Source organism: Aythya ferina (assembly GCF_964211825.1).
Source record: "Aythya ferina genome assembly, chromosome: 3".
Lineage (NCBI taxonomy): Eukaryota > Metazoa > Chordata > Aves > Anseriformes > Anatidae > Aythya > Aythya ferina.
Genome location: NC_140298.1, coordinates 112669294 through 112694597, shown reverse-complemented (window position 1 = coordinate 112694597; position 25304 = coordinate 112669294). Strand labels below are relative to the sequence as shown.

Here is a 25304-nt window from a genome sequence, read left to right as displayed (position 1 = left end):
CAGCCGTGCGCGGCGCGACGGACCCTCCGGTGGGACCTCTAGGGGTTACTGTAACACAAGCAAAGGATGGTTGCCTTCTGCTCAAAATAATGATGGATATGTACTTCAAGAAGAAAATTCAAAACAGGACTGGTGTACCGTCAAACCAAGGCTACAGGTGGATTTGCATGAGGGAGTTCTCATGGCGTGACGCTGCAGGTAAGGGAGCTTTCATCTCTCACAGAGGTTTCGTTGTGCATTTGGTTTGATCGCTAGGCAATTCCACTTAGGAAATACACAAAGTTGGTCTCATTTTCTACTTAAAAACTAAAATATTGCAGAATCAACTGAAAAATTTTGCACCCAAACCATTGATGGGATGAGGCAGTATCTCACGACTGGACTTGAAGATATTCATGCTCAACCCAAACTTTTATTTTAATGGTTGTAAACTAAACGAGGGTAGGTTTAGATTAGATATAAGATAGAAATTCATTACTGCAAGGGTGGTGAGGCACTGGAACAGGTTGCCCAGAGAAGCTGTGGATGCCCCATCCCTGGAGGTGTTCAAGGCCAGGCTGGATGGGGCTTTGGGCAGCCTGGTCTGAGCATGGCAGGGGGATGGACTGGATGGCCTTTAAGGTCCCTTCCAACCCAAACCATTCTGTGATTCTATGATTTGTGGCACTGACACCACAAACAGCAGCCGTGAGGCTACCTGTTGGGTCCTCTGGTGGCCCAGATTAGCCTCCAGTGTCCACAGGACTTCAAAATCAAGGTGAACTTCTGCGTTGGGTACCATCATATTTTTAGATGTGATTGTTTCACTTTATAGTCACTCTGTGGAGGCTTTTTCCATGTTCTTTCCAGCGGGGCTATTTTTATTTCTACCATACACAGATGTCCTTGAGGTATGCTTAACAGCATAAACCGTGAAAGCTGTGTGCCAAGGCAGGGTTTTCTGGTAAGGCGATACAGCCCTGATGTGCCCACGACACGCTGACCCATACAACTGCACGCCCGGCCCCGTGTGTGTGGGGGCACGGTGGCAGGGCTGAAGGCAGGACAATGCTTCCCAGGGCTAAAATTAGCTCCCAAAAATAACAGCAACGTGACAGCTCGCTTTGCCCCTGCAGAATTAGTAACGCAGGGTTTTCCAGAAAACTCAGCCAAATGAAGTTTTCGAGAAGAAAAAAAAAAATCACGCAAGCTGGTGGGATGTCAATTAAATGAGACACGAGCGCTGCGAGGGGATTTATACAAACAGCTTTCGTTACCCTGAACAGCACACGCTGGCTTGTCAATCTTCCCGAGCTGCAAATATTTCTGCACGTTACAGACTGGGACAGAAAGCTCCCGTCTCGTGGATGCCGCTGACTTCTGCTGGGGATTTCTGACTCTCACCTATTTTTACAGAGAGAACTACCTGGCCAGGTTCAGAGCGCAGATCAAAGGTTTCTGCCGAGTGATCCTCGCGCTGAAGAAATATCCTTGAATTTGAATATCCATCTGTTTTAATGCAGCTTTTTTCTTCCATGCACATTAAGAACCAACTAAAAAAAAATCATATCAACCAAAGTGGCGTAAAAGCTTAATTAAGCCCCCGGATATGTATGGAGAATGACTTTGAGGGAGACGTAATATCACCTTCTAGAATTGATTAGTCATCTTGTTAATCACTTTTTAATATGCTCCAAGTACTTTTTAGGGAAGTGACCAATTCTAAGGATGCCCAGTGGAAGCTGGCAAGCAGACTACACATGAATTACAAATGGTTTTAGAGCTCTGCACCAGCCCATTTTTCACGATACAGAGCATCTCCTGCAAAGTGCTGACTGTCCTCTGGTGCCAGTAAATTTCACATGGGGCAAAGCCTTTATCTGACCATTATAAAGCCAAGGAGAAGCTGAAAAAACAGAGAATATTTTTTATCAACTCCATTTTTTTGATTTTCATCCACAGCTATACAGATAGGCACAATGAAACTCTGAAGAAGCAAAAAGTGAAACACACACACACACACAAAAAAGGAAAAAATAATTGACATGATTAAGCCTAGGGAAGCAAATGAATTTAAGCTCAAATGCTGGTGTTACTGGGTGAGTCAGACTAATTATCAGCCCAGCCCTAAAATCTATGACCCTAGGAATGGTCTGAAGCCTCTAGGACTGACCTACCTGAGGAAGAGCATGACCAGAGAATGCAAACAGTGCTTCCAAAATACACGACAGAACTATCAATGAATGCACTTATATGCTACAAGTAATTATTGCAATCTCTTCATCTGACTTCCTACTTTAATGCAAGCTGCAGGATTTTCACTAAATAATTCCTGTTTGAACTAGTGCTGATTTAAAGATGTCTCAGGGCGATGAATTGACTGCAATTATTGACCGGCACTCAATAATAGATCAGTATTTCCAGCTCAAATGAATGCCTTATTTTAAAGTGAACTCGTAAAATTTCACTTTCCAGACATGATACCTCAATGTATCTTCACGAACTAATGAAGCAGTTTAGTTGTCCTGTCAATTTCTTGTTCCCTATGCTCCCCAAGCCATCCCTTAACATTTTCTGAACAAACTGAGCATTTTTGGTTCAGGCAGGTTTCCCAACCACCACCATCCTCGTGTCTCTTTCCTGAATTGTGGATTACAAAGCTGAGCATGCTATTTTTGAAACAGTCATAGGAGTGTGAGGCCTCTGAACCTCCCCCCTTTTCCCCAGTGCTCCTGTTTGTATATTCATGGCTTGTAGCCAGCTTTTGGGCAAAAGAGCTTGCATTCAGTCAAGAATCAGCCACCACTCCCCAGGATTTTTTCTCAGTGTTGTTGCTTCCTTGTCACAAGTCCTCTTATCTGTAAGCACAGGCTTCATTCTTTGTAATGTCCTGCGTGGAAGAACAAAGGGGTTTATAGAAATCTAAATACAGGATTTGCTTGTGACCTTTTTATGCAGTGATCCCTATTACTCCGCATCAATGACCTACTGATGAGACCCCTTATTTAAGAACTATTTCTTTTATCATCTGCAGTCTTTTTTACATCATTTTCCACTGATAACAACATCACTTACAGTAGGGCTAACACCAGTCCATCTTAACACCAACAGAAAGCAAAATCCCCATCCCTGGAGATCTTCAAGAAACATGCAGATGTAGAGCTTAGTAGCATGGTTTGGTGGTGGACTTTAGTACTAGGTTAGAGGTTGCACTGGATGATCTTAAATTTCTGTTCCAACCGGAATTATTCTATGATTCTGTAGTAACATAACACATTTCAGAACCCCAATAGTGACTAAAAACATGGAATAAGGATTTGTTTAAAAACATTTTGAATACTAAGAAAAACTGCAATTTGACCCAAGGTTTTTAACATTATGATCTAAGATCGTCACGCTCAAGAACATTCACACACGTACACCCCTACTGCAGATGGCTTTCTCAAGTAAATCCAAGAGCAAGAGAACAATTTGTAAAAAATAAACACTAGTTGACCTTGAATATTTAAACGCTGATCCCATATTTAAGTTAATACAATATTCTGATGTATACGAGATACCAAAATTTCAAAATCTTTGTTACATTAATTTCATTTTGTTCTAAGTTGACTCTGCAGCTCTTCAGCAAGCAGCAAGTAGAAGATCATGTAGGAGCTGTCACCTCTCAGAGTAAAAGGGCCCTAAGTACCCTCCTCATACGCAGAGGCAGCCATGGAGTCCATCCTTACCTCAGCCAAAAGAAGCATTTCTAAATTAGAAAGCTCTGCTTTGTAAGGAGCTGTAAAAGGATGGTTCAGCAAAACAGCGTTCCTTGACTTTTAAATTGAGAAGCCATGAATCTTCTGTGGGAAGGGGAAAAAAAAAAAGACAGTGCAGCTTTGCCACAAAGTTTTAATTTGTAACCCAAATACAAGTTAGAAGATTTTTGAAATGTTGTGATTTTATTTGCATCAGCCTGCCCCAAGCCCATTTTCTGCTTTTGATGGCTTTCACTTCTGGGACTGCTCCACCACGGGTCACTTTCGGGAAGGAGAACCAGTGTGGGGTTTATTTTGCAAGTATTTCTCAGCAAACCTGCTGACAACTGACCCCACTAACAGCTCCCAGGCTGTAAGATCAGGGTAAGGTGGTAGTCTTTAAATACTTCACCTTGGTAGGACTTGTCATCTCTAAGTTATTACCATTCCTTGATCAGGAACAAATGCAGCTCTGATGCATCCTGCTCAGCGACAGGTTTATGCAAGGCATGTTCAGAAGTTACCTCGGCTAGTGACATTGATTTATGTTCTGATAAGAAGTTAATTATAAAGGCTTGAAATTTGCAATCACTCAGCAGAAGGGCAGTGATTTGTCCTCTAAACAAAGCAATGCACACTGTATTAATAAACATATTAGTAACCATAATTCTGTCCCAGACTATAGACAGCTTGTGTACCTGTTCAAGGTAAAGTTCTCTCATTGTGAATCATAATCTTGGCCTAGAAATTGTTGTGCACCTAACCACTAAACAACCAAAAATGTGCTTTAGTCCAGAGATTCAAGGAGGAGATTATTTTTTTTTTTTGTCTTCTTTTGGGTGTTGAGGGGGGGGAAATGTCAAAAAAAAATTACTCTGAGATCAGTGATATAAACAAGTAAGAGCACCACTAGCTAGTGCCAGCCACAGCAGCATTAAATACACAAACCATGCTAAAAAGAGAAAATAATTCCTGTGCATATCACAACAGAGAGACTGAGAATGCCCCATGGGAAGGTCCCTAAACTGTACTCTGGAAGTTCTACAGGTCAGAAATGCGAAAAGGAAACACAAATTGATACCCCGGACTCCAGTGACAACAGAATAGACTGTCACTTCTCTCTGATTTGACATTCACCCTGATATTACCCCAAATCAGGCCTCAGATTCTGTTGGAAGAGCTAAAGACAAGCGAATTAAAGATGAAACATGGTGCCGCATACTGTCAGAGACTCCCCTGCTTTGTTTTGCTGTGAATTCAAGCAGGACAGTTCTGCACCAAAGTCAAAAGAGCCTGACATGACCAAGGTGCGTGAGTTTAGGAATGCAGAGGGTAGAAAGCCTCCTGTTTATCAGTCCTAGCCCAGTGATCAGTGATTCTTCTTCTAAACTTTGTTCTTACTCAGCTATCTAATTCAATATTACAGCTTCATGATGCTTTTTTTTTGGTTGCCCCAGGCCTTGCAAAGTGTACATACTTTTAATTTCCTAACACAAAATACACATGAAACTGTTTGCTCTTCTTTTAGAGTAAGCCCATAACAAATCCAACCTTTTCCTCCTGTGTTAAGCTCCTGTTTGTCCAAAATGAGAACACAAACTCTTTGCCTTTGCTGTAATAATCAAAAATATATTAATACACATCTGTAAATAAAAACACATATACATACTTCATGTCCTTACTTTCCATTATAAAGTTAAAAGAATAGGTTAAAAGTGGGCGTTTCTCTTAGGTTTTTGTTTCTCCTTCCTAAAATGTAAATTCTTTTTCCTCTTCATGTAATCCTTTATAATACTTAAAGGCCTTCTACTCCTACACTGAAAGGCACTGCAGATATTAACCTTATTTTGCAAACGCACACTTCTGTGAGTTCTCCTGGTGTTGTTATAACCATTTTATGAATGAGGAAACACAGTCAGGTGATTTACTTGAGGGGAAATAGCGGTGAGGTCAGGGACACAAGCCAAGAGTCCACTCAGTCCCAGAGCGCTGCTTGAGACACCCTCTTGTTTTTCCAGTCTCTTTTTCCCCCTACTTTACTTCATTTTTGGCTAGTTACAAATAGCTACAGAACTGAGACACAGATAAGAACTTCGTGGAAACACAGGGCTGTTGAGGTTTTAAGAGTGAGGCTTGGTCTGCTGTAAGAAGCCCAGTCTGGAATTCATGTTAACACTTCGGATGGGATAAAACACTTCATGGCACATGCTTCTCCCTCTGAGGGCACAACTAGAAAACAAGCAGCAGTCCCATCGTTTAAGATACTGCTATAATGGGTTTAGAAGCTATAGGATGAGTAATCCTTACAACTGTGTTAAAACTTGTGTATAACTGAACAAACAAGGGGCCACAAGGATCATCAGAGGGTTGGAGCACCTCTACTGTGAAGAGGGGCTGAGAAAGTTGGGGTTGTTCAGCCTGGAGAGGAGAAGGCTCCAGGGAGACCGTACAGCAGCCTTCCAGTGCCTAAAGGGGGCTACAGGAGAGCTGGGGAGGGACTCCTTGTCAGGGGGTGTAGTGGCATGACAGGGAGGAATGGCTTTAAACTAAAAAAAGTGTAGATTTAGACTAAATATATGAAGAAATTTTTTACTGTGAGGGTGGTGAGGCACTGGAACAGGTTGCCCAGAGAAGCTGTGGATGCCCCATCCCTGGAGGTGTTCAAGGCCAGGCTGGATGGGGCTTTGGGCAGCCTGATGTAGTGGAGGTGTCCCTGCCCATGGCAGGGGGATGGACTGGATGGCCTTTAAGGCCCCTTCCTAACCCAAACCATTCTGTGATTCCATGAAGTGCACAATTCCAAAGATAAAATAATTCAATGAAACACGAATGGAAAATCATATCTAAACATGCAATAAACTAGTTTTGTTTGTTTTCTAAGAGTCTACTATAGCCTCAGCGTGTTGAGGAAAAACAAGAGTGCTCCTGGGTATGGTAGGAGTCCAGGGCAGCAGAAGGGCCCAGTGGAAGGGCACACTGATGATATTAATTCATTCATTCACTCACTCGTTCATTCATTGTGCTTCCAGACTCCGTGTGCTTCCTCTCGGCCAGCAGGCTCCTTGACATCAAATCCAGAGAACACCTCACATCTGCCTGGCTTTCATCAGCCAACACCCTCTTGGGCTGTGCTGTACATCATTTTCTCAGGGGAAAAAGAAGAGCTGAGATAACTACTGCCCTCGTACCTCCACTTTTTTCAACACAGCTACTTGTCCACAAAATGTGCAGAGGTGTCTGAAACCTAAAATAAATGTGGGAAGTACTGAAGACCAGTAGCTCTTCTTATCTCTCTGCTCTCTATCAACACAGTGGGCTAACCATGTCCATTACTCCCTAATACAACTGTCATCATTTACATGCTTTGTAGCCTACAAATGGGCCAGTCACAGCGACTGACTGAATAACAGAAAGATTACAGGTTGTATGACTTCATTACCATACAGAGGAATTTTGCAGCCAATGCTTCTTCCTACACTACTGCAGGGAAAAATCCCAATCCAACATTTCATTGTATTTTTTTTTTTTGCAACACAAACCATTTCTCACCTCTCTGGCACCCATGTTTCCAGCCACAAGCTCTCTCGGGTCCTGCTTTATTTGATATTGTTTTCCCAAATATTTTAGGAACTTTTGCACCTGAAGAGGAGCTCTGAATGTGCTACAACAGCAAGTCTTGTAAGAACACTTCAGAAATGGCTCTGCAGTTTCAGCGAATCGATGTATGGCAAGCTTTAGTTCCCTTATTGAAAAAAAAAAAGAATCGTTACCATCACGTCCCCAGTTATTCTTTTCAGCAAGGAAGGACTGAGCTCTTTATCTGTTTACAGTGCTTATACAACCACTGAATTCAGGATTGGTTAGAGAAAGACAGAAAACCTAATAAAAACAGAAGTACTTTTTGATTTTCTACCTTTTACGCCAATTCAAATAGTGTGTTCTCAAAAATTAAAATCTTTTTAAGTCTGGGGAGAAAGAAACAACTCTTCCAGAGTTGGTACAGCCTGGTAGAAAACATAATAGATAAGACCTTTAAATAAATTTATATCCCCAGCTTTATCAAAGGCTTGCTGAGTTCTCTAGACAAATCATTTCCCTTCTGAATTTCCCTGTCTTTTACAGAGGAGTAAACAATGCTTTTCCATTTCCAAGGTGATTTATGAATGAAGGGTGTAGTGTTTTGATCAGATTCAACTTTAAGAAGTGTCCACAGGGGATTAACAACAGCAGTTCTTTATTATGGTATCAAGCATGAATTTGCATTTGACTCACAAGAGTTTAGAACTCCTGCATTCCCAGCCAGGTATCTGAATAACTGTAGAAAAGGAGGTAAGCCATGTAAATGGCCTCACACAGAACAAGTTTTTATGGCACAGGTAAAGATAATTTTTTAATGAGGTTCTTTCATTCCGATCCAATGCCCTTTCAACACCTCTTCTTATAGTTACAGCCTCTGAAGTCCCCAGAGTTCATATATAATGTCATGACTCCTGAGCTCCAGCCAGGAAAAGGCAGTATGCTACAAAATGGGCTCAGCCCCAGTTAGATGATAGCTCTCAGCTGTGCTGTGCAGAAGCACTGCTGACTGACTTGAGGAACAGAGCAGGAGCTGTGAACCTACCCCTGCTATTTATTTTACTGAAGACAAGGTGCATATGACAGCAGAAGAAAACTGAAAGCAGAGCATAAAAGGAAAGCTATTGACAGGGCCATCTGGGCACTCCAGAATTTCTCCTGGCAGGGTGGGACAGATGCAGCCATCGCTTTTCCAGAGTTGTTGCCAGCTGGCCACCATGGGGCACGGAGGGGCTGGGGAAGCTAATCACACAGGCAGCGTGACAGAGGAGCATCTCCTGCCCTTGTCAGTGGAGAGAGACACTTCCAGAGAGGGATCTCAAGCCCAAGCCAAGGTTGGGAAGGCTGGGAAGCCCTGCAGAGAAGATTGCTCTTCTCCACCAACACCAGGCATCCTGCAGGAAGACTTCTCTCTTGCAGTTTAAGTCACTCTTTATGATCCCTACTGTACCTTCTTCCAGAAACAAAGGGGAACGGTTTCAGAATGAAAGAACATTAAGTGTAATTCTGCTTTTCCTCTGTGATTAAAGCATGTGTGGATAGTGGTCAGTTAATCTACCTGCAGAAAGCATGTCTTGATGCTCTTAACATGGCTGCACATGCATGGCAGGGTGACCATCATGTACTACAATTTCCAAGCAAGAAAGCCATGAAAGGACAGAATAACCCCCTAATAAGAAAAAGTAATTTTGCCTTACAATGAACATAGGCAGAATCCATTCAGACTAATTCAGATCACAACTGAAGATAACCCTGAGCTGTAAAATTCAGATTCACAGCTTTAAATACTGCAACATACTTCTGTTAATATACAACACTTTAGCTCAGGCCAACATAGACTTGGCAGTTAGCCCATGAATTTCAGTCTCAGATTCTCAACCTTCAAAATAAAACATGCAGAAGCTTTTCAACCAAAATTACAGCTTTCACAACAACAACAACAAAAATTGCTTCAGTTCTTTAGGGTGAAAATTGTGCATTCCAGTCTGAAAACAGCAATGCTTCATGGTGATGCCTCAGGAACTTGTCCACTGTGTGACTCATCCTCTATTTTCTTTTATGTGCCCTACATATCACTAGATTTCACCTCCTAAAGTACCAAACCCTCATCTTCTACTGGAAATCCCAGTAGAAGCATAACAGGAATTTATCCATGGAGAAGAACAAAAACCTAAATTACTGTAACTATAATCCCTTATAGTGTTATAGCCTGATTTCCATCATGCTTTTGTTTTGTGTACATATTTTTGTGTACCTTTCCCTCCCCTTTTGTGTACCTGACCCTCCCCTGTCCCAGCTCCATGCCGTTCCCTCGGGTCCTGTTGCTGTCCCCAGAGAGCAGAGCTCAGCGCCTGCCCCTCCGCTCCCCTCATGAGGGAGCTGCAGGCCGCCATGAGGCCTCCCCTCAGCCTGCTCTGCTGTGGGCAGAACAAACCAAGGGACCTCAGTCTCTCCTCAAACACCTTCCCCTCGGCCCTTCACCATATTCATAGCTCTCCTTTGGACACTGTAATAGCTTAATGTCCTGATATTGTGGCACCCAAACCTGTGACCTCAAGGTGAGGCCACAGCAGTGCAGAGCAGAGCAGGACAATCCCTTCCCTCGACCAGCTGGCAATGCTGTGCTTGATGCACCCCAGAAGTGTTAGGTCTTACCAAACCAAAATTCCTCTATTTCTCATTGAGAACAAAACAAAAGATGTCAATCCTGCTAAACCAAGTTAGTTGCATCATTAAATGTGCAAAGGAAGGGAAGAGATTTAGAGCAGTGAGAGACCAAAGAGAACCAGTACCTATGCCGGGTTAATGTAAAAGGTCTGGGAGAGGAAATCAGACTTGAAATACCACGAACAGAGACAGAGGGAGGATTACAAATCAAATGGGCCTTACAACCACTGCTGGAACACTGAGTTTTGGGAGACCCGAGATGCTGGATGGGAACTAAAGGACTATGTTGATCGCATGGACTTGCTGCTGCCTCAGTTACAGTGATCCGCTACGGCCACATCATACACAATCCTTCATGCTGAGCGATGTGCAAGGGAGTACAGACTTCTGCAGCCAGCAGCCTCTTGAAAAAAATAATTAAGATTTACAATGCCCTGAAGTAACCGAAGTGAAATAACACATCTCAGTTGCGAGATGTCGCTTTGAATACAGGGCCCCTTCAGAAGGCCCCTGGCGCTGGTTCAGTGAGGCTCAGCAGAACTCGTGCCAATGCTGCATCACTGCTTCCCACAGCAGCGCGGGTTTTCTCCGAGGCCTCCCATTCAGTTGCTTACCAGTGCCAAAAGATGGGCATCATATAAGCTCCTCGCCAATGGTCTTCCCTGGGAGCTCCAACCCAAGGAGTTCAGAGGAGCACCGGCCTGCAGAGATCCCTGGCCACACAGCAACAGCTTGGGTGATACACCTGAAACATGGGTGCTGTACATCTTCCCCAGAGAGATGACACTGCACGTTGTCTAATTAAAAAATATCACCCTTTCCACAAGCCCTGCCTGGCTGAGCTACCTGACTTAGGAACCTGATTAAGCTCTTTATCTGATCAATAGAGAGTGAGGCACGTCCAAAGGCTAACTATTTAGGTAGCCTAAGGTAACTAAGCTCTCAATTTAGACTTCTTAATTAGGTAAATACGGTGATGTCAGTTCTATTTTGTCAATAGAAGGAGAAAAGCCCATCACTGTTGCCTGCTGATAGAGTTTCTCATTTAGATGATGTTGTAACCACTCGCACATTGCAAGAACAAACACTATTTACTGCACTAGGCAGCCCCAGTTCCAACAGCTGTTTGTTTTCTAATAAATTGTGGAAAAAAAAATCAAAGAATTGCTCAATCTTGTGAGGACTTGGAATTCTAATTATCAAGAACTGATGCAACCCTATCAGATCCTGGTCATTAAATATATGCAGGAGCTGTAAGTATGCAGAGTGACACATTAGGATCATTGAAAACAAGTATGATGAGGATACAGCAAAAATATTTTGTTTGAAAATAGCAATTTGATTTTCTAGAAGAACTTTGGATCAGTTCCGTGCTTTTAAAAAACTGATGCACAGAGGCCACTGGCTCCTTGCTACATTACATAATCTGATTTTCAAACTTTGATTTCAGGTTTTATTAAAAAAAAAAAAAAAAATGTCTTTCAGGTTTTTGTGAGGTAGGAGTAGGAGGTTTAATTATTTGCTAGCAATTTCACTTCTATGCACAACGGGAATAGAGCATGATGCTCCAGCACCTCCATGAAAGAAAATCCTATAGAGTTTAGTACGTGCTCCACAACAGAAGCTAGCAGTCACCAAATTATTCAGCATGTCTCATACTGGCAGGGAAGTGTCTGTCTGGGGAAAAAAAAAAAGTGCCTGTGTGTGTTCTCTTGAAGAAATCTATAATCTCCTTTACTCTGCAAGACAAAAAAATAGAAATCTCATCCTGTCTTTTTCCAAAATGAACCGAAGACAGAGTTTACAGGCAATCCTACTCTTCCCTTTCTTTGCACAAAGAGCATTAGCAGGTGTCCAAATAACACCTCAGTGCCACAGGGATCACCTTTAAGGGGAGCGATGTCCAATACTTGGTCAAACTGTATTTGCAGCACAGGTTGCCTGTAAAAATGCTGTTGGATAATTTCAAACTCCTTTTCCGTTTCACTTACCCACATTAAATAGCATCTAATACCTGAATTAATTTCACTGAAACTAATGGGTACAGTACATGGTAAAACAGCATTCAGTGCAGAGGAGGAACTGGGAAACTTGAGGCTCTAGTTTATTACTCTGATCCTTTCCCATCAGGCAACAATCTGATATGTTCAATTTAAACTCACTAATTTAGCTGCTGAAGCTACTACATTTCTTCTTACAAATGGCTGCACCCTTTTTATTCTTCAAATCATTTTTTCACGTCAATAGTCTCTTCTTATAGAAGTCTCATGGCACTTGCAAGCATTAATTTCAAGACAATTTTGTGAGGCACAGTCCTCTTTCTTGTCAGATTTCAAAACTGAAGGCACAAGTAATATGCCTGAAATCAGTCACTAAGCTGGCAGCAAAATGCCTAGCAAAAATCTCCTCAAACTTTTGTTTCAGGACTCAAATGACCATGCCACTGAAATATTTTTAAAGGTAACCAGTGTGCATTAAACAAGCAAAGATGAAAATTTTACTGCTTTTATCGAGAGTTTTAAGATTGACAAATTGTGTCTGTAGGGCATCAAAGGAACATGTTCTTGACTGAAGAGTCAAAACTACTTTTTGCAGTTATGACTCACTCAAGAAAAAGGATGTTTATAAGTGCTTAGCTGCCTCAAATATATTTTCAGAGTGAAGTAAAAGGCTCTCATCTTTTAAGCCAGGACAATTTGAAAAAATTACTTCAAGTAAAAAAAGTATGCGAATTGGCAGGTTCCAAAAGATGGACAGACATCACACTCTCCTGGTATAATGTATCTTGTGAACATGCTCGATAAAACAATTAAGTTCTTTCTAGGTAAGCAAAATTCATCTGGCTCTATTTCAAGGCTCAATTATGTCTGTTACAATACAATTCTTATTAACGTTAGCTCTAATTGCATTGCTCGTTATTCTTTTCCAAAACTATCTAGACAGCTTCCTGGAGACAAATAATTTTGATTAAATTCCTTCCTTAGTTTCCTCGCAGATACACATGCACAGCTCTCACTGAAGTTGTGCAGATGTTTCAGAACACGGGACCAGAGGAATAGCATGCTCCCGTAGTCACCTGGTTCAAAACACTTTCATACTAAGCTGGTGCACATCCAGTCATGCAGATATTGAGGTTCATATATGACTATATGGCACTCTGCGAAGTTATTCTGGACTTACCTTAGTCTTTTGAGATTGTGTCTGCTTAGAGAAATCTCTGGTTATCACTGCTTACACTTTAAACTGGGTTGATTGTGATTCAAGAAAAATAGGCAGATCTCTTTTCTTCTTGGCAAGTGTTGTTTCAAGGGAACTGCATTGTATTTGTATCGTGTTAAATGGAAAATGCTTTTTAAATCACAGTGAATCTGCCATATTCTATGAATTGTTAATGTGCATCTATGCAGTCTGCTTCTGTTATTAAAAAGTTTTTTTTTAAAAAAAAGGCTTTCAACTGTACAAATACAAGCATAACTTTCACATTATACCACTGCCAAAGGTAAAGAAACAACAACAACAAAAAAAAGGCAATATAAAGCACTTTCGGTAACATATGGAAAAAGAAGACAATCTGAGCTTGTCCTCAGATCATTACGAAAAGATCAATTAATCTTTTGTTCTGCTTTAAGTATAGACCTGATTCCTAAAATACAATAAATCCACATAGCATATCTGAAATAAATGGAGTGGTATTCATTTACTCCAACAGGGAATTTCACTTTATGAGTTTACAGAAAATAAATTAAAAAAATAAGTATCTGGTGCAATTTTGTGGCCATTGCCTAAGTCAAACACACCCATGGAAGAAGATATCTGTTAGAAGCTCGCTTTAGGAAGTAATTAATGATTTAATTGCCTTCGTGGTCTTACTCATAGAAGTCTGTTCCAGCACACTACAAATACAAATCTTATTTCTTCTTAAAAAGCATAATTGTATTATTATCACAGATTTACAGATGGGCAAGGAGAAAGACGAGGAGGTTAAGAATTAATTCACCTTTACCATGGGCTACGTAGGATGACACAAGAGAATGTCAGCTCTGAATAACTTGAAAAAAAAAAAAAAAGCTGCCCTCTTACAGATTGAGCAGATTGAGGACTTATGTACAAAAAAACTTATCTGAGGGCACACCATCAGCTAGCAGGAGGGCCAGAAACAGGAGTCAGCTTCCCAGAATGCTGGTTTTACCATACAGCCAAAGCATTCACAATCTCAGCAAAGGTTTTGCTGTGTTTAGGGGCACTTCTCGCTGAAAGTCACGTTTTTCCATCATCTTCATAAATCTTTGAATATTCTGCACTGCTAATTCCTGCTGCCAGAATAAACAAATTTAAATCACAGGAAAGCAAACTGCAGAAAATGCCTCAGTTCTGTTGATACGCTCCAGGACTAATGATAGTGTAATTTGTTTACTGGTAGTACTATCAGTGCTGCAACGTAACCTGAAGACCCAAGCACAATTAGGACCCTATTACATTAGGCATGAAGAAGGAGGCAGTTCATATCCCAAATTGCTTGCAATCTATCAGCGTACGAGGCACACAAAGCACAACTATCATTCTGCAGACAGAAAACAGAAGGAGCGAGCAGATTGCCAAAAGCTTTCAGAAGCTTGCTTAAAGAAATCTATGACACAAACATGACATAAACCACTGCTGCTGGAAACGCGTTTCGATGCCAACTCACTGCCATATCTACTAATCCCATTACTTTGCTGGGTCAGGTAGCTTTTGAGACACAGCACAGATGCCGGATGATAAGAAATTATGTTTCACAGATCATCTAGGTTGGAAGAGACCTCCAAGATCATCTAGTCCAACCTCTGACCTAACACTAACAAGTCCTCCACTAAACCGTATCACTGAGCTCTACATCTACAATTTCTTGAGAAAGATAGAAAGTAGGGGAATTTGATCACTTTCTTCTGTCATACACTAAGACCCAGCTTCATATTCTATCACAGTCTTCCTATGTAATCACTAAAAAAGGAGAAAAAAAGAGAAAATCGGTTGAATTAGAGGTTCCTTGTAAACCGTTCCCTAGTGAGGTTGCACTTTAACTCCTGCTGCCACTGGAACTTAGGTTTATCCGCTAAGGCATCAAAATGCATTTGTGAGTCAGACCACAGAGTCTGCTCCTGAGGTTATGCATCTAATTGAATGAGGAGAGAAAAGAGGCAGAGCTGCCACATTTAACAGCATAATAGCTGCAGCGCTGACGGGAGTGTAAAGCTCAGTCACAGCTCTCCCTCATCTTGAGGAGATTCCAGTTCTCACTTCCCACTTCTCAGGAACATGTACGGTTGTCAGACTAGAAACTACCCTGGTGAATCCCTACCTTGAAGATGCACGAATTGGAAGGTGCACAGGATGACCAGACAGGACTCAAAAGTTCTGCCAAATACCTAGGGTAGCAGCCTGTGGTTCTCTGTGGGCGTTTTCTGCATTAGGCTGGGATGCTCAACCTCCAACCTGTTGCAGATGGACTGCCAGGGCAAACCCTAACAGACAGCTTGCTCCTAAAAGACTTTTTCCCAAATACACTTCAGAAGTGAGCTGCAGGCCTGCTTCTCCTGTAGTGGTAGCAGCCCACTCCTGCCCATGCTCTCTCTGTCACCACTCCTCATCCTGTGGCAAACACACCACTGTGAGACTGTTGGCAAGGGAAGGGACAATGGGGAAGGAAGACAAAATAGAGCCCTTGAAAAAAAATAAAAATAGAGTCCTTGAAAATTCGTAACTTGGTCTGGCAGAAGCAAGCCCCTTCTGGTCTCCTCCTCCTTACTGGAAACTCTCAAGACACAAATACCTTGTGAACAATGTTTTTTCCTAAACCCGTTCCAAAAACTGAGCCCTTCAGGGAAGCAAGGAACCAACGGTGCTAAGGATATCACCACCACTCAGTGCATGCACTGGTATGAGAGCGGGAGGGCCGCTGCAAGAAGTTACACGGCCAAGCAAGTTGTCAAGATGATGACAGTGGGAAAAATCACTGGATAAAAAAAAAAAAGTACAGAACTAATCCTGGAGACAGGGACTGCAATACAACTCTTCCAGCACTCTCACGAGTGCCTGAACCAATTACTCACTCTCTTGCTTGCTCCTTTTCTTGCCCACAGCTCTTGCACCTCCTCACGTCAGCTTTCGTCTCCCAAGAACGTGACAGCTGCAAGTTCAGGTTGTGGCTATGACTCCTGTCTGGGGGAAAAGGGAACTAACGCAGGTTTGCCTTGTCTGAAGCAACTGTTCAGCTAGTCTACGTAAAGCTGGATCCTACAGGTCGTGTTTTTGACTGAAAATGGCTGTTACTGCTGTGCTTCATGCTCACAGTACTCCGATGAGGTTGGGTTCCTCTGGGGAACCAAATGCCTTTTCTCCAGGTCTTGATTGGTACGCGGTTTCCTCAATTCTCAGACTCAATGCCTCTCGACAGGCATTTGTGCCTAGCTTCAAAGCACTGCATAGGCTTAACACCAAACCAACTCGTGGGCTTTACATGCTTCTAATATTAAGCAGCTTGGGAAAGCAGGATATCTGGATCATGTCCTCATACCTAGGTGTCTCAACTCTTCCTAACTCTCATTTTGGGTGAAAAAATAGATGTTCTCCAGTTATGTCTGTAACTTGGGTACCCACCTGCTAAAAAAACAGGACTCCTATGAGTGTGGGGAGAATAAACATTAAGTACGGTGTGGCCTAGTAAGGTCATATAAATAGGACAGATCATTTCAAGATGAATCCCAGACATATCTGGAACAACACCAGTATAAAATGAACTTACACTGTATTTAGATAACATAATCCTAATTAAAATCTGACATTTACATCTCAACTTTCCCCACTGGAATAAAACACGTGATCCACTAACCATGGGCTCCCTTTTAAAACATTGCCACCAACGACTGCTTAAACATTGCAGCAGCATTGAAAGTGAGCTCATGAGCTTTTTTGATACCTGTTCTAATCTGGGAGTTCGAGAGCACCACTAGCAAGGAGACCACTAGCAATGGAGAAAGCACAGTTCAGGCTGGAGATTGATTTAATGAGTTTTCATGAAGTCTTTTATATGAAAAGCCAGCTTGTGATAGCCTCATCTAAGGCGTTATCTATTATCAATAAGCATATGCAGCATTTTGTTATCTTTCCATATTCATCATTCACACTCTCTTCAAAGCTACCCAGCAGAACTGTACTTTGTGGCAGCCACAGACCACAGCTAAATTGTCACCTCAAAGTTTGTTGTTTTTTTTTCCTCTCAGTTCTGGCATTTAAATTTATCTAGAACTAACTGGAGGTGGGAGGTGACAATTTTGTTTCATGAAAACTTTTGAAGTTTGGGCTGGAAGAGAAACATATCTTTCAGCATCTTCACAAAAACAGTTTCAAAACATCTATTTTCAGATCCAAGTCACAGAGGAATGTCTGTAAGAGCTGAGACTGGCACAGAGACCCATGTCTTTAACTTGCCCACTATTCCAATTCCAACCAGAGATCCTTATATCACAATACTCTGAATATATACAAGTAAAGAAGTTTAAACCCTGATATCCTATGTCCCAAGCCGGTGTGCTAACTCCCACATAACCTTCTGAGGAGAGATGATATTGAAAGTATGTCAAAAAGCTTCCTGAAAATATAAATACTTCATTAGTTTTACTTCATTAGTAATACTTCATTAGTAATAATGAATAATTAGTTATAAGCTACAGAACCAAGTACAAAGCCGAAATAAAGCAACAGTTACTCACGATCACTTTCCTATAATATAGAATCCTGGAGGAAAACATTACCTTGTGGATCCATGCCCAGAACAATAGCTGTCGATCCCTACATCACCTTTATTTTATATAATTAAGGAAAAGACTGCACAAAATGGCAGCTCTTGATGTGAAATTCACAGCTCCGGACTCAGGCTGCAGAACTCTTTGCATCCTTTTGGCAATTTATATAACTACATACAAAGCACAGTGCTACAAACTGATTTAAAGGGCATTTTCCCTCTGCATAAAGGTGGGGTGTGAACAGCTCCATTAGCCAACTCACCGCTTAAGATGCATGCAAGTCCATAAAGCAGGTGTTAAACAGACCTTGTATTGATCTCTTCAAACTGGAATGAATTTTAGTGCCAATACATGGACACATGCTTTTCAGACAGAAACAATCATTAATTGTCTGTACCAAGATCAGAGGCTGGAAAAATATGAACCCAGTATTTTCACTGCTTCACGCTCAATTTCATTCGCTGGCGTATTGACTTAGAGAATCAGGTCCACGGTTTCATCTGTCAACTTCTCACCATTAAACACTACACCTGGCAAATCTACTAGCAGGCACAGTTAGCTCCTGTAGCCTGAACAGCTCAGCTAGAAGTCAAATATTCAGGAAACCCATCGCAACACAAGCAAATTGATTATGAATGGCAGAGCAAAGCGAAAAAATACAACCACATTAGAACTGAGAAAACACTTCTGAGCATAAAGCAGCTGGTAATGAGAGAGTATTCAGAAGATACCTTACCTGTGTAGTGCACCACACACGTCTGACCCTTCTTTGGAAATGTCCGTCCTGTTAAAATTATAAAAGGTTATTCTTTTATCTTCTCTGATTGAGCTAGGCATGTTTAACTTGTAGGAGGAAAATGCTAGACTGAGATTTGTATTGACTACACCTTATCAAATCAATTATATGCAGGGCAGGAATGGGTAGAGCTTAGGGTAGAAGATTTCAGCTTGGCTCCTATTTAGCTGTTAGACCAAATAATATTTTCCTCACAGTAATGTAGTTTTCCCTGTATGTGTGTGCATTACATATACACTTCCATTCTGTAAGTGCAAAAGGACTGTCAAAACTTCATGAAATATAACCTTAAAATTCTCAGAATGTTTTTGGTATGATTTTTTCCAAGTAAAGTCTTAGTTTGACATTATAAAAAAATCTATTTGTATTCACATTTCAACACATTTCACTTGAGACAGCTCTAGCAAGGGCATCTCTAATTAGCAGGGAAGGGTTTTACAAAAAAAAAATCACATACAAAGGCAGTTTAGTTTGGTAGTATCAAGCAACAGTAAAGCAATGATACACTGAGCTCTTGTAAGAGCCTAGTACCTACCCCTCAAATGTTCATACTGAAAGGAAAAGAATGTTTAAATTTTAGTCTTGCCACTGAAAAATGGAATTACTATTTCCATGTTACCTGCTGTAGGTACTGCCAAAGGCATTGAAGGACAGGGGAAGACCTTCCAGGCTCACAAAGGTGTTAGTTGCATAATGAAGCAGCTAACCTTGATTTCTAAAGCAATGTTGGCCAGGGCTGAGCCCAGGCTCGGAAGTATGAATGAGACTGATCATTAATGAACACCCTTCTCAGAAAGTTGGGAAATGGGGATTCAGATAGAAACTAAGGCTCATATCTAGTTTGGTTCTCTGGCCTCCTTGGTCTGAATTAACATGGTAGCAAGTTATTCGTGATGGGGTATACCACCTAATAAGACATCAGCTATGTACTTAGGACTTGGATGCCAGAAACAACACGAGAAGGAGAGCAGGCTAGGATGAACTGAGAGCTGTAGCATGAAACGGAGAAGAAAGACAAGATCCTCTATTGACAATGGAGAAATCATAGTGCCTTAAGAGAAACCCAGCCTAGCCTGCGAGAGACAAGATGACCACAAAAGGAAGAAAAGAAAACATCCAAAAAATAATTAAAAAAAAAAAAATATTGGGAAGACTGCTTTAGACTAGACACCTAACCTGAGGAAAGTTATGCAAGACGAACCCTACGCTTGGTAAAATAGGTGTTATTCACAGGATGCACTGTTAAATATAGCACAGAAAGGGACTATCAGACCACACCGCCACAGATCGCACCGCGGGAGCAAAGTCGGCGAAGCTCCACAAATTCACACCCCAGCTGAATTAGAAGCAGAGATTCCCAGGACCAGTGACGAGCTGTGGTTTTACGACAGCGTTTTCAAGTCAGCTGATTTTGATGAAGGCTTGCAACCCAGAGAAATAACCCGCAGACCCTCATGTGGAAGAGCGCGCTGCTGACAAAGGCAGCCTTGATGCGCTTCAGCACTGTTAGGAGGCTGCCTGCCACCCTTTATGCTCCCTGCACCGCCGCTCACCCCCTTGCCAGGGCTCTGATTTTACAACCAGGAGCTGGTCTGATCCCCGGAGCCAAAGATCACAGAGGGAGAAGTCCAAAAAAATAAAAAATCCCAAGCCGAAAAAGAGAAGAGAGGGGGGGTCACCAAAGTTAAGCGGCAGGTGGACTTGGGGAAATTATTATCAGCCAAGGGTGAACCTGGGCTATTGGAGGGATGCTCACGGCTGTATGCTAGGAATCGCGTTCTCCTCCGATAAATAAAGGAATAAAATGAATAAATCTTAAAAGAACAGCGGCAAAAGAGACCTCTGGGTGTGCTCCAGCACGGTGGCACAGCACGGGGACTCGACCGGGCTCTGCCAAGGGGACCCCAGCGCCAAGCCGGGGGCAAGGAACCGGGCAAAGTTTTGGGGCAGGGCTGCCCCCAGCTCCCCAATTCCTTCAGCTCCAGCGGCTGCCGGTTGAAAACCCCATAAATCCTCCCCCTTTTCCTCCGCTTGCAGCCAGGAGCCTGGCGGCTGCTGCTGCTCCCCCCCACCCCCCCGGCCTCGGAGCTCCTCCGGCAGCCTCAGGGCTGCCCCCGCTCCCCGGCAGGTCCCGTACCGTCTCCCGGAGAGATGGTCTCGATCTCCACCCCCATCTCGGCTCTCAGGAGCAGCTCTGGCGGCCCCTTTTTGGCTCGGCACGGCTCGGCTCGGCTCGGCACGGACCCCCCGGTGCAGGCATGCCCCTCTGAGGCCGGCTGCCAGCGGCCTCCCCGGCTGCCCGTCAGCCGCCCGCAGCCAATGCAGGGCAGGGGCGGGGAGGCGAGGGAGGGAGGGAGCCCGGAGCCCCTCAGCCCCAGCACGGAGCCACTGAGGTGTCGCCGCCGGTTCCTTTGGGGTTGTGGCCGAGGAGAAGGCGAGGACATGAGCGGGGACTGAGGGTGGGTGGTGGTGGGGCCATGCCCGGCTCCCTGACAGGGCCCGGCCGCGGGACGGGCAGCGCCATCCGAAAAGCGCCCGGCACGGGTGGCTCCGGGGCACGGCGTTTGTCCGGTCAGACAGAGCCGAGGAGGGAGTCATCAGCATTAATTTTTTGCATTTTGAAGTAAATTTAAATCCTTTTTTATCTTCTCCGCAGCACCGCTGTTGGTAATGGGTGGGGGCAGTGGGGGCAGCCCTCCCGCAGGCAGCTCTGAGGCACTCCGGCTTTCACCAACCCTTCCTTCCCTAATTTGTGTTTTAAATAAGAAAAAAGACATCTGTGTACATACTACATACACGCTGCCATGATGTGAGGCTACATATTTAAAGCCTGTGCACTTTCAGTTGGAGAATTGGTGATTTTGAAGGTGTTTTTTTTTACATATTTTGATGCAGAACACGCAGATCTGTAAGCAGAACTATGTCTTTGTGCTTGCGTCCAGAACTATTGCACACAATAGTTTGTGAGGGAAAATTTAGGTAAATGGTTCTGTGATGATTACAAAGTCAAAAAGCTGTGCAAGAGCTATAGCTGCTTCTGGTGGATGTACCTGAAATAGATGGAAAATACTTTTTCCTCACAAATTATTGTGTACATTAGTCTTGCCGTCCCCAATGACTCTGAGGAAATAGTCCTGTTTGCAGTTCTGTGTGTTCTGAGTCAAAATAGGAAAAACAAATTCAAAATCACCACTGCTCCACCTGAAAGATCTGTATCCAGCTAATTCCAACCTGCACTTCTCTGACACTGCTCTTTCAGGATATTTACCTCTTGTAACCTGGACTTTGTTCAGGGAAAATGATCTTCATCTGCACAGGGCAATTGTCAGGATGATTTAAGTGGGGAATTACTGTATTGCTTTGTAACAGCAATAATGTGGTACTTGCATGTGTGCTCAGAACTACGCTGACCACCTCCACACCGCTTTTTATACTATTCTGATCCAATTGTTCACCCACATGCTCTGTGTATGGTTTATTTTGACTCAGACACTCTGAAATTACTGGGCTGGATGAAGATCCCCGAACAGTGAATGAAGAAGAGGCATGAGCGCACTTGAGTTCAGAAATAATGTGGACTGGGTAAGGATTCCCTTTGCCTGCCTCCCCTCCCAGTTAATTCAGCATTAAATGGTAAAATATGTCTGTATATTGTAAATGGTAAATATAGATTCAGCAATCAGTTATTTCAGTTGATCATAACAGGTCTGTAACGGTGCAAATTCTGAAAAGGGAATTTTTTTTTTCTCAGTTCAAATCTCAGAATGTCTTTTTATTTCTAATCGGTGCAATGGTACTAAAATGTATTGCAGAAATAGGAAAATGCTAGGCAGGATGTAAGTGGCACAGAAGTATTAAGAAGATGTGAATATTGCTAATTCCAGATGTGCCTCAGAGTCATTACAGAGCAACACTGATAGCTCAGAAAATGCTGAGCATATAAGTACAAAGTGAAATTCTAGATACACTGTGTCCTAGGAGGGCCCTTGACTGTACAGGAAAGGGCTGCTTTCATCCAGGCTCCACGTAGATGTCTGTCTTCTTAGACAATCAGAACATCAGAAGGCGTAACACTGATGAATAAAAGCAATTTATACTTTGCTGGGCTCACTTTAGACTTTGTAAGTACATGGTTCCTCTGATCAAGGGTATGTACATGTATCTTTCCACGATGATGGAAGAATAGCTAGCTGTTCCTGAGTCACGTCTTGTGATGGGAAGAGACTGGACTCAATCACATAACACGCAGAGTTCAGATGAGACCACAGTATGGACTCCGAATTTCATCACACACAATAGGCCTTAAACCCAACATCCTCACACAGACTTAAAACGATCAGAAAAAAACAGAGCCCACCTAAAGCAAAAGGCACAAGCCACAGGAAGGGATTAGGAGAGACCAAGGCTGTGACCTAGGTTTAAACCTACTGCATTTGTAAGTATCTTAACCCATGGTCTCTTGTCCTTGCTGGGTCCTTAAATGCAGACAGACAGCTTATTCTGGGCATGAGCTAATTAGATCCCTTACTCTGTTATTCCCAAGCATTTGGAAGGAAATGTGAGATTCAATTCCAAGATGGAAAAAAGGATCTGTAGAGGGTGTCTCAAAATTGTTGAGTAAATATATATTTATAAATATTTGTTGCCATAGGCATCAAACAACAGATAGCATTGTTATTTTTCAACTTACTGTAACTGAGATCCTCAAAGACACTGGTGTTAGCAACTGTGCAGCCTATGAAGATCTTGGAAGAGAAGAGTAAAACAAGGAATGTCCCATATCTTCAGGAAAGCCTTTGAAATACAGGGAAAGTGGTTTAGGATTGGCAGAGAATTATAAGGGAGGCAAAAACAACAAAAGGGCCAAGAGGGAAAGTAATCCCATAACCAAGGGAATCACTGGAACTCAATTATAGAAATAGGAAAGCAATATTTTAAAGAATGTTCTTTCAAAGCTGTTGCATGACGTCCACCTCCTCCCACGCTGGGATCTAGTGTATCTTTATCAAGGAGAAAGTTCATTAGTCTCAGCTTTCAAGGCTCTGCAGAGCTCACCTTCCTGAGCAGTGGCTCACCACAAGACCTTCCCACAACATGTCCTTTCATCCTGACAACAAAAACAGCAGCCTGGAAAAGCAGGAGGGGAACCCTCTTTCCCAAACACTACGTTGGAACCACATGACTCCGACTTCTAAAATTCCTCAGTGGTCACAACAAAAGATGAATTGGTCACAGCCATTATGAGGTTTTGCAGAAATCCCAAACCTCAAAGTTTAGCAGCTGAGTATCTCTTTTTCTTTAGCTAAAAACCGCACAGCCTGCACTGATTACAAACTGTGCACTTCCACTTTTAGGAAGACAAAGAGTTTTCAAATTTTGAGGGTGTTTTAATTTAGTTCATAGCTTAGCTCATAGTTCCTATATTGTGAAATCCCATTCTTCCCTGCTTTTAAAATCTACAAAGGCTCTACAAATCATGTGTAATAAATTCCATGTGTGCAAAGAACTCCCCTTGAAGGCCAAAGCACTAAATTGCCCATAAACAGAAAGCACGAATTCTGCAAACACAGAAATTCATGGATGCCACAAACAACAACAACAACCAGAAAACACACATTTCCCACACCAGCATCCTTGGGGAAGCACTCAATTTTACTTTGAAACCCAACCACTGTTCTATGAACAAAAAACAAGAGCAAACTAAGGATATTTTACAAATACTGACCTTTCCCCTCACTGAACCAACAAGCGCTGTCTAGTAATTTTAATCCAAAATTGTGCAGAACATGCAAAACCAACAGCATGCTGGAAAAAACAACGAAAATAAACAGCAGCCTGCACAGCTCAGCAGGTCATGTCACTGCAAATGCTCCTGTGCATCGCTGGCCATGATAAGCAAAGTAGAGAGGAGGTGTACATGGGGAAGAGCTCCAGCTCATCAGGATATACACCATGAACTGCTAGAGAATTAGTTGAGAGGGCGAGGAACGTGGTAGCTAATGCTCAGAAATGGAGGCAAAAAAGTCCATGACACCAGGACCCAAGGGGGATGACTTCTAGAACACAATTTACCACTTCCAAAGAATGTGATTTTGGATTAATATCTTTGGATTAGTATCTTCTCTCACAGGTTTCTGTCTTCCCAGTGCAAGAAAAGACACTGATGTGCTAGAACAAATTCAATGAAGAGCCACCAGCATGGTTAGGGGTGAGGCTGAGAGATCTGGGTTTGTTCAGCCTGCAGAAGACAAAGCTAAGGAAGGATCTCAGTCACTGTCTACAGCTGCCTAATGAGGGTGGAGATGCCCAGCAAAAGGACAAGAAGCAGCAGACACAAATCACAAAGGAAGCTCTGACTAAATTTAGGGGAAACATCTTCACAAGATGAATTTTCCTACGAAGCCTTGGGGAATCTGACTGAACTTTGAAGCTGGCTGGTCCACGCAAGCAGCTGGACCATATGGCCTCTAAAGATCCCTTTCCTAAATTGCCCTATCAGTAATATTTTTCGTACCAAACTCAGAAGAGAAGGAAATAAAGCGGTGGCAGTGAGGTTGACCACAAAGCGCTAGCAGTAGATTCAGGACATCCATGTGTGTAAAACCTAGTTAGCATCTCAGGTGCCATATAAACATGTAACTGCAGCATCCATCCAGGCTAATTAGCAGCATGTAGATTACTGCACTGATAGTGCTTCACTGCCTACCATTTTGAAGCCAGCTTGCTGAAGTTAGACTCTGCATTACTCTGTGCCTCAGTATTCCACCT

The 25304-nt window shown here is 42.6% G+C and overlaps 2 protein-coding genes across 3 annotated transcripts in view; one reads left to right on the top strand and one right to left on the bottom strand.

Moving 5' to 3' along the window:
- Positions 1-20854, bottom strand: part of FKBP1B (FKBP prolyl isomerase 1B) — a 48964-nt gene extending 28110 nt beyond the window's left edge. The window contains exons 1-2 of one of the 2 annotated variants that reach the window (XM_084516303.1): positions 20674-20854; positions 18477-18524 (exon numbers count right to left, since the gene is read on the bottom strand). In XM_084516303.1, the coding sequence (XP_084372429.1) occupies positions 18477-18524; positions 20674-20710 (85 nt within the window). In that variant the 5' untranslated portion in view covers positions 20711-20854. The remainder of the gene's footprint in view (positions 1-18476; positions 18525-20673) is intronic. The other variant, XM_084516304.1, reaches the window with a different exon arrangement.
- A 31-nt stretch (positions 20855-20885) lies between these two features.
- Positions 20886-25304, top strand: part of LOC311435379 (WD repeat and coiled-coil-containing protein-like) — a 27142-nt gene continuing 22723 nt past the window's right edge. Inside the window, exons 1-2 of the mRNA XM_084516297.1 lie at positions 20886-20970; positions 22026-22118. The gene's annotated coding sequence lies outside the window, so the exon portion shown is untranslated. The remainder of the gene's footprint in view (positions 20971-22025; positions 22119-25304) is intronic.